The sequence below is a fragment of the Phocoena phocoena genome, chromosome 10 (genome assembly GCF_963924675.1).
Source record: "Phocoena phocoena chromosome 10, mPhoPho1.1, whole genome shotgun sequence".
Taxonomy (NCBI): Eukaryota; Metazoa; Chordata; class Mammalia; order Artiodactyla; family Phocoenidae; genus Phocoena; species Phocoena phocoena.
This window is the reverse complement of record NC_089228.1, coordinates 7,083,285-7,092,490: the sequence shown is the minus strand read 5'-3', so window position 1 is coordinate 7,092,490 and position 9,206 is coordinate 7,083,285. Positions and strand designations below refer to the sequence as shown.

The following is a 9,206-nucleotide window of genomic DNA, read 5'->3' as shown; positions in this document are numbered from 1 at the left end:
TCACTGTTATAAATAATGCTACCATGAACATCTTTGTATATACATAGTTTTTCTCTACTTAAGAAGAGAAAAGGCTTTTTTGATTGTATCATAACTTAGGACTAAAGAAGTTTGCGATCATTACCCTCCCTGATCTAAAATGACTGACTGTCCAACACTGGGTCACATCTCCAGGTAGCGGAGGGGCCGTGAAGGGCTGGATAGTAAATGTGTCCTTCCCTGTGCAGGTCTTCAGTGGGACTGGCTCCACCTCCTGGTGCAGAAATCCAAAAAGTCTTACAAGTTCCGGTTCTGTAGGAGGCACACGATGCCAGCATCTGCTCAGGTACTCTCCCTGCCAGTTCCAGCCCTTCCCTATACCCCACAGCCCTTCTCTTTCTGGCTTCTCATTCTGTTCTCCAGCCATAAAAGAGATGGAAAGAGTGGAGCTCAAGAAGACTATTCTGTCCATTACACAGTTAGGGACACTGAGCCTTAAAGGTTGAGCAGCTCGCCTGTGGTGCCCTAGATTCCAGAGACAGGAATAGAAGCCAGAGTTCCTGATTCCTGGCCTGAGACCAGCCCAGCCTTGCTCTCTGCCTGCAGAGGAAGCTGCTAAGTAGCCGTTGCCTGTCTGAGAAGGGCCATCACATCTCCGTCCCCTCCCCAGACACCTCCCACAAGGGGCTGCGTTCCAAAAGAACCCAACCTGCAGATCCAGAGAAAGGGGAAGTTCTCTCCAAACGTGGCTCACAAAGGCTTGGAGGTAGGCACATCGTGTGACTGGAGATGGTGGAGCCAAGTAGTGGTACCTGTGCTAAGGCCAAAAGACAAGGCCACCAAGTCCCCCTTCTCCCCAGGGCCTGAGTTCTCCTTTGACTTGCTGCCTGAGGCACGGGTTATTCAAGTGACCATTCCTCCAGGCCCTGAGGTCAGTGTGCGTCTTTGCCACCAGTGGGCACTGGAGTGTGAGGAGCTGAGCCGTCCCTTTGATGCCCAGGTATGGAGGGCCATCTGCCTGTAAAAGCCAAATCACACAGGGCTGGAGTGAAAGGACCTACCCATTATACAGATGGGGAGACTGAGTCCCAGAGAGAGGTGGTGATTGTCCAAGACTTCCTTACAAGTCTGAAGTGCCTAGCATGAAGACTTCTTTGGTCTAGGCAGAGAACGCAGGGGGCCTTGTCTCCTGGCAGGAGAGGAAGGAAAGGGCAGGCAGAGACCTGTGCCAGCCATGAATGCCTAGCAGAGAAATGGATATGGCACTTACCCCCAGTGAGGACCCTCAGTGAGATTCAGGTTGCATTAAGAGGACTTTTCAGTTCCCCCAAGAAGCTGTTCTCCTGAGAAAATAACAAAATGGTCACATCTGTCTTGGTACCCTTCCATCTCCCTCCCTTTTGTCACTGCTCCTCAGAGAATGAGATGTCCCCTATTCTTCCAGCCTAGGCCCTGACACTCCACCTCAACCTCCAGTTGTCACGGATGCCCTTGTATACAGTTGGTACCATTTGAAGGGACTGGTGCTGTACCCGAGTCCCTCAGTTCTCCACATTTAAAATGGCGATGATGCCTCCCAAGATCACCATGATGCTAGCATTTAATTAATTGAGTTGGTGCTTCTAGCACCTAGCACTCCCCCTGGCATATAGTAGGGGCTCAATAAATGTATATTCCTTTCCCCATCTCCTCACCACTCCCCTCATTCCATATATTGAGACACCTAGAGCAGATGGTCAGATTACAGGGCAGAGCCCCCCTGAGAAGAAATGTCTCAAAGAAATGTCTCAGATAAGAGGAAAAGTAGGGTATGTGGTGACCAAGGTCCCAGTTTTCTCCTGCCGTTTTCCAGGGTGCCTCTGCTCTTTCTCAGGCCCCTCTTCTTCTCTTCCTTTGCTGCTTTGTCCACAGAAAATTGTGTCTGGGGGCTGCACTGTAGACCTGCCTTATGAATTCCTTCTGCCCTGTCTGTGCATCGAGGTGAGCAGAGGAAAAGGTGTGGGTGGTCCATGGCTTCACTCCTAGGCCACCCAGATAGCACCATTGGTCAAGCATATCTCCACTAAGTCAGGTTTTAAAAGGGCTGATGTTAACGAGATGCTAGGGAAGACTGGTGCCAGCCTGACAGTGAGCCACACACAGAGCCAGGGATGGAGGTGTCCTGCTGACCATGGCACATTCCTGGGGGTGGGTCCAACCTCAGCCCCACCCAGACCCAGCTTGCCTTTGTTGAGACCCGACCTCAGCCCACAGAGGCAGAATAGACAGCTGCCTTCACTGGGTGTTCTGAGCTGTCACAGTGGGGGCTCGTGGCCACTGCAAGGCTCCATATGGCCCCAGAAGTCTCACCCCCACTAGCCCTGCGTGGAAGTCCTCCTCCTCTCCTTGTAAGACTGAGGTGCCTAGCATTAAGACTTCTTTGGACTAGACAGGAAAGGCGGAGGCCTTGTCACCCAGGAGGAGACAAAAGGGAGGGTGCAGGCAGAGACCTGGAGCGGGGAGCACCTGCCAGGGGGATAACATTGGGTGTTGGGCTTTCAGAGGGAGGGGCCCTATGGGGCACTCAGCGCCTTAGGAATCGCTGAGAGTGGAGGCCAGGGAAGGCCAAAGTTGAGGAATGTGGACCTCATGATTTGCCTCTTTGTGGGGATACGTTCTCCTCTCCGGGAGAAGAGGACACAGCCCCTCACCCACTGATCTTGCTCCTATAGTCTGGGGTTCCTCCCTGAGTGCCAAGTGCCACCCACCGTTGCCCACACCCCACACTTCTTCCCCTCCTCGGTGCCCTGCCAGCTCAGGCAGCTTGCATCTGGGCAAGGTCAAGCCAGAATGAGTTTCAAGTCTGAGTGATGTAGGGAAAGCCATTCCTCTGACCCTTCTTCCCTCCTCCCCTGTCCCCACAGGTGTCCTACCTGCAAGAAGACACCGTGAGGCACAAAAAATGTCCCTTCCAGAGCTGGCCTGAAGCCTGTGAGTGCTACTCATGTGACTCTTGTGCATGCACAGCTTCTCTCTGTCTCTCTCTCCCCCACAAACGTACACGTACATGCACATACACACACACGCACTTGCACACCCTCTACACCTGTGTTGGAGAAAGTCCCCAGAAGGCATGCAGGCACTTTCTCTGGAGTCAGTGGGGGCAAGTCATGGGCTACCATGTCTAGCAATCAGCCTGCCAATAAATCAGAGCATTGAACATTGTACTAGCACTGTTCAGAAATATCCACCCCAGGAGGTAATGTCCTAAGAAGGTGGACCAGAGGACCCGGGCTCACACCCCAACTCTGCCACTTACTCTTCTCTGAGCCTCAGTTTCCTCATCTGTAAACTAATGATACTTGTCCTGCCTCACTTTCCAACTCCTTGTGAGGCTGGAGTTCAATATTATATGCGAAAGTGGTCGGTGACATCTATGCACGCTGTTGAGCCCAACTTGCAGAGACAGGATTCTCAAACGTGACAGATGAATAGCTCACAGCATCCTGTGGTCCAGGGCAGGGTGCTAATTAAGGAATAGGCTGTAAGGCGTGAACTCAGGGGAGGGAGAAGCCCATGACGGCTGTCCATGAGTAGAAAAGGTCTCCTAAAGGGAGTGACACCTGAGCTGGGCTCAGAAAATGCGCAGGATTTAGAAAGGAGAGTAGGGAGGGGAAAGCATTCCTGATTCTGAGAGGAACATAAGCAAAGATATGAAGATTTTGAGTTTGGGGAACAGCAAGGGGTTGGCCAGAATGGAGGTGCAGGAAGGAGAGGAGACAGCTAAATAGAAGAGGCAACAGGAGGGGCAGGAGGAGGCATGCTCGTTTATCAGGCACCTAGGCAGACCAGGGCTGTGCCAGGCTCCCTCAGAACTATCATCTCCCGATGCTCTGGGGATGGGGCTCAGGCCTCCTGGGCCTCACTCTCTGCCCCTGCTGCCTGCCCAGATGGCTCGGACTTCTGGGAGTCGGTGAGCTTTACTGACCACAGCCAGCACAGCCAGATGGTCATGGCCCTGACACTCCGCTGCCCACTGAAGCTGGACGCCTCCCTCTGCCAGAGGCGGGGCTGGCACACCCTCTGCGAAGACGTCCCCAATGCCACGGCTCGAGAGTCAGAGGGGGTGAGACGGCCTCCCTAGGACCTGGGTGGGCAGGGCTGGGGCCCAGGGCCCTGCTCCCTAACTCCCTTCTCCCACCACAGTGGTATGTCTTGGAGAAGGTGGACTTGCACCCCCAGCTCTGCTTCAAGGTACAAGCATGGGCAACATGGGAGGGGGAAGGGTGTGCATGGTGCCTGGAGCTTGCTGACTTGCCATTCTTGAATTTCTCAGTTCTCTTTTGGAAACAGCAGCCACGTTGAATGCCCCCACCAGACATTCGGTGAGCCAATAAGTGACCCTGGCTGGGACCCCTTCCCACCATTTCACCCTCATGCAACTGCGGCAAAGCCAAACTCTATCCCTGCCCTGACTTCTCTGTTAACTGCAGCCCGGCTTCTATCACCTCCCACAAACCATCATCTATTACATGATGCCCTTTCCTACCCCCTGGCAGCCCCATCCTGGAACGTGAGCATGGATACCCAGGCCCAGCAGCTGGTCCTTCACTTCTCCTCAAGGATGCCCGCCACCTTCAGTGCTGCCTGGAGCCACTCAGGCTTGGGGCAGGACAGCATGGTGCCCCCTGTGTACAACGTCAGCCAGGTATGGCCTAGCCAGGGCTTGGCCCTCACTAGAACCTGTTGATTAGAGCACAGCAGGTGGAGGCAAGCAAATCTCTTACAACATCTGGTTATTTATTTACTTGGCCAGGCTTTGTTCAGCTGCCTCCTCTGCCAGTCATTGGGGTCTTCAATGGAGCAGTTTCTAATCCTTTTCTTTTTTATTTTTTATAAACTTATTTTTATTTATTTATTTTTGGCTGTGTTGGATCTTCGTTGCTGTGCGTGGGTTTTCTCTAGTCGCGGCGAGTGGGCTCAGTAGTTGTGGCTCACGGGCTTAGCATGTGGGATCTTCCCAGACCAGAGCTCGAACCTGTGTTCCTTGCATTGGCAGGCAGATTCTTAACCACTGCGCCACCAGGGAAGTCCCTCTAATCCTTTTCGATTTTGAACCTACAGGGATAAACAGAGACAAGAGACTGGCCCTCCCACTCCCAGCTGTTCTCTGGCCCACTCGAACTCCCACCACATTTTATATTGATGCCTTCTCTTGAACCAGCTGTCCTCTACCACTACTCTCCTGCCTTCCTCCACAAGGCTCCTGGCAGACGTTCTCTATCTTTGGGAGGCAGAGCCCCAGGAGGCTGAAGTGCTCTTCGCAGAATACTGTAAACTACTGACAGATTTAACTCTATCATGTGAACTAACAGCAGTTTGACTAGCAGACTCTCTTCTGTGTATCTGACATAAAAACCACCATCAAATGTATCCGCAAAACCACAGCACCAAGCTGACTAAGCATAGCTAGCTTGTTTCAGTTCTTTCTTACTTACATGCAGCTTGTTTATTTGTTTTGTATTCTGTGAGGGCTCCCAAGCCTACAGGTGGTAGGAAATGCTTAAGATTTAAGACGAAACCATGCTTAAGATTTACGACAAAGTCATGTGGGATAACTTAAGATTGAGAGCTAAATCCATGGACTCATTTATTTTTGTGAGCTGAGAACGTCATTGAGTTTCACCACGATTTGAGAGCCACTGCATCAGCACCTGCTCACAGCTGGCTGGAGAATGGGGTCTGGGGCAGGGCTGGGGTCTGGGGCAGGTGGTGGAGGGTATTCCCAAAGGGTGGAGACTGATCAGCTCTCCAACCAGCACCCAGAGCACAGGGTGAAGCCACACCCTTGCCTGTGGACAGATGGCAGTCAGTTCAGCATGCATTTATTGAGTGCCTACTCTGTTCCCACTCTGTATGAGGCCCTGGGAGATACAAGAAAAGTATATAACACAGTCTGCCCCTAAGGAGTCCATAATGTAATAACAGCTACTACTACTAAATGAATACACATTGCACTGTGTATTTTTAAATATTTATTTATTTATTTATTTTGGCTGTGCCGTGTCTTAGTTGCGGCACATGGGATCTTTTAGTTGCAGCATGTGACTTCTTAGTTGCGGCCTGCGGACTCTTAGTTGTGGCATGCAGACTTTTAGTTGCCTGCATGCAGGATCTAGTTTCCTGACTAGGGATGGAACCCGGGCCCCCTGCATTGGGAGCGTGGAGTCTTACCCACTGGACCACCAGGGAAGTCCCTGTACTTTGTATTATAAAGGGGGTTCACCTGCATATTCCCATTTGATGCTTTCAGTAACCCAGTAAAACAAGGATTATTATCTGTCACACACAAATGAAGAAACTAAGGCTCAAGGAGAAAGGAAGTCTCTCTCCATGCAAAGATCCCACAGCTAGGAACCACAAAGGCAATAGTTAAGCCTGACTTTGTTAGCTGTGGTCTCCTGACTCTACAACTTACGTTCTTTCCAATGGACAAGCTGCCCCTTCAGGTGCGCAGAACAGAGAAGGGAGGCAGCATATAATTAGCCTCCTGGTTTTTGAGCTGCTAGAGGACAGAGACAATGTCCATGCCCGCCTTGTCTCCTCAGGGGCTGGCACAGAGTAGGCACCCAGAGTATGTTTGTTGACGAGTGCCTGATTGCCTGATTAATGTTTATCTGTGCAGCAGTTCAGATCTGGGAACGATCAGCGGGATCTGGGAATGAAGCCTGGGAAGGCTTCTTGTCAGGGGTGGCACTTGGCCCTAAGCCTGGGTAGGCTTTGGGTAGGGGTGGTAGGTAGAAAGGAGGAACACAGCAATGGGCAAAGACTCAGGGGCTGGACAGAGCCAGATCTGCCTCTATGGGGACAGTCATTCTGCTCTTTTTTCCCACAGACTCAGGGCTCAAGCTCAGTGACACTAGACCTCATCGTTCCCTTCCTGAGGCCAGGGGGCTGTGTCCTGGTAAGGAATCCTGCCCTCACTCTGCTGCATATACCCCCCTGTCATCTATACAACAGGTGACACATGGGGCAAATCCAGTCCATAAAAATGTTTGACTCGGCCAGCACGGTGTTCAAAATTTGGAATTAGTTGCCACCACTTAAATATTGGGAGATGTCACATTTTAAAAAGTTGATTTCCGGCGTCTCTTGAAAAAAATCAGAAAACCTGGTGCTTTGTTTCCACGTTCAGGCATGGTGATCATGGGCTGGAGCTCAGTGGTGTCTGATTACTTCAGTCAGAGCCTGTGCCTTCCACGTCCTCATGGATGCTCTGGTTAACTTTGGGTTTACTTCCTTTCTTTTTTGATGTGGACCATTTTTTTAAAGTCTTTATTGAATTTGTTACAATATTGCTTCTGCTTTATGTTTTGGTTTTTTGGTCCTGAGGCATGTGGGATCTTAGCTCACTGACCAGGATTGAACCCGCACCCCCTGCATTGGAAGGCAAAGTCTTAACCACTGGGCCGCCAGGGAAGTCCCTGGGTTTACTTTCTGAGTTTGCCACTCTTGACCTTGTTCTGTGCCCAGCCAGAGCTGGACCAGACACAAACCCTGTGCTGGAGGAATTCCCTATCCAGGGGGATTCCCCTTCACTATCCCCATGCCTTATTCAACTTCCCCTGGGAGGAGGGTTTACCCTGGCTTACAGGGATTGGGGGGCTCTGTGCCCTCAGGTGTGGAGGTCAGATGTCCAGTTTGCCTGGAAGCACCTCTTGTGTCCGGATGGTGAGTTCTTGGGAGGGGGAGGGGGAGTGAGAGGGAGGTTGGGCACTGAGGAGCCGGGCTTGGCCTCACCCTTCTTGACTCAGTCTCTCATAGGCTCCTGGGGCTCTTGATCCTGGTACTGCTGGCCTTCACCACCCTACTGGGTGTTGTTCTGGTGCTCACCTGCCAGCGCCCACTGTCAGGTAAGCTCACTGGGGGTAACCTGGGGATTCAGACTTCCTTGGCTCCTAGGCCAGTTGCCCCCATCCCTCCCCCGCCCAGGCTCCCTTCCGAAAGAGCCTTGTCCCTGCCGCTGCACCCCCTTGTCTGTTACCGAAGGCGGTGAGTCTCATGCCCCCTAGTGGGAAGGAATGGTTAAGGCAGGGCAAAGGTCCTTCTGCAGGTGGTTCACTGCACCAGTCTCTAGGCCAGACGCTAGTGGGGCGGAAATCCAGCCTGCACTGCACCTGGCGCCCTAGCCCTCTCCTCTTCCTGGGCGCCTTTATCTAATTAGCCCAAAGGCGCCCTATAGGCCTGTAGGCTAAAGCTGCCTTGGGTACCCATCCCCAGCGCAGATGAAGAAAGGGGTGGTGGTGGAGTTAACGTATCATGTAGCCCTGAGGCCTGGGAGGAAAGGGCTGGGCTGTCCCTTAACCCCCCGACCCTGTTCATCTGTTGCTCCACCCCCAGGCCCAGGTCGAGCGCGGCCGGTGCTGCTCCTGCACGTGGCGGACTCCGAGGCGCAGCGGCGCCTGGTGGGAGCGCTGGCTGAACTGCTGCGGGCCGCGCTGGGCGGCGGGCGCGACGTGATCGTGGACCTGTGGGAGGGCACGCGGGTGGCGCGCGTGGGCCCGCTGCCGTGGCTCTGGGCGGCACGGGCGCGCGTGGCGCGGGAGCGGGGCACCGTGCTGCTGCTGTGGAGCTGCGCCAGCCCGAGCCCCGCCGGCGGCCCGGATGCCCGCGCCGCACCCCTGCGCACCCTGCTCCGCGCCGCCCCGCGCCCGCTGCCGCTGCTCGCTTACTTCAGTCGCCTCTGCGCCAAAGGCGACATTCCTCCGCCCCTGCGCGCCCTGCCCCGCTACCGCCTGCTTCAAGACCTGCCGCGCCTGCTGCGGGCGCTGGACGCGCGGACTTCTACTCAAGCCACCAGCTGGGGCCGCCTCGCGGCCCGGCCGTGCCTGCGGGGTCGCGTGGAGCTGTGCCGCCAGCTGGAACGCGAGGCCGCCAAACTTGCCGATCAAGGCTGAGCAGAGCTCACCGCAGTCCAGATGTCTGTGGCCGCAGGCCTAGGGGCACTGGCTGGAAGCCCCGAATGAGGCTTCTACCCTGGAATCGTTGGATGCCTCCTAGGGGCCACTGGCCACAAAGCCTTACGCTACCTCCCAGCCCGGGAGCGGGGCATCACACTCACTGTCCCAGCCCGTTCCCCACGTTCCCCCAGGGTCCAGTCTCTTCCTCATGCTTATGCTTGAGGGTTCTCTCCCTCAGAGCCCCCAGGGAGAGTCACTCTTTCCTGGGAACTCCTCTGACCTCAGTGC

At 54.0% G+C, this 9,206-nt stretch overlaps 1 protein-coding gene across 1 annotated transcript; it reads left to right on the top strand.

The window, feature by feature from the left end:
• The first annotated feature begins 307 nt into the window (after positions 1-307).
• IL17RE (interleukin 17 receptor E) lies at positions 308-8,915 on the top strand. The gene is made up of 13 exons (XM_065885410.1): positions 308-325; positions 586-745; positions 840-979; positions 1,891-1,959; positions 2,883-2,949; positions 3,909-4,084; positions 4,165-4,212; positions 4,295-4,343; positions 4,518-4,666; positions 6,854-6,922; positions 7,638-7,689; positions 7,773-7,871; positions 8,359-8,915. The coding sequence occupies exons 1-13, from the start codon at positions 308-310 to the stop codon at positions 8,913-8,915; spliced, it is 1,653 nt and encodes a 550-aa protein (XP_065741482.1).
• Positions 8,916-9,206: the final 291 nt, after the last annotated feature.

What these genes read in the sequence shown, in the direction of transcription:
- IL17RE (XM_065885410.1), top strand. An exon ending in ACCCCCAGCTCTGCTTCAAG is followed by an intron (nt 4,213 to 4,294) that starts GTACAAGCATGG and finishes TGAATTTCTCAG; the next exon opens with TTCTCTTTTGGAAACAGCAG. An exon ending in CTGTGTACAACGTCAGCCAG is followed by an intron (nt 4,667 to 6,853) that starts GTATGGCCTAGC and finishes TTTTTCCCACAG; the next exon opens with ACTCAGGGCTCAAGCTCAGT.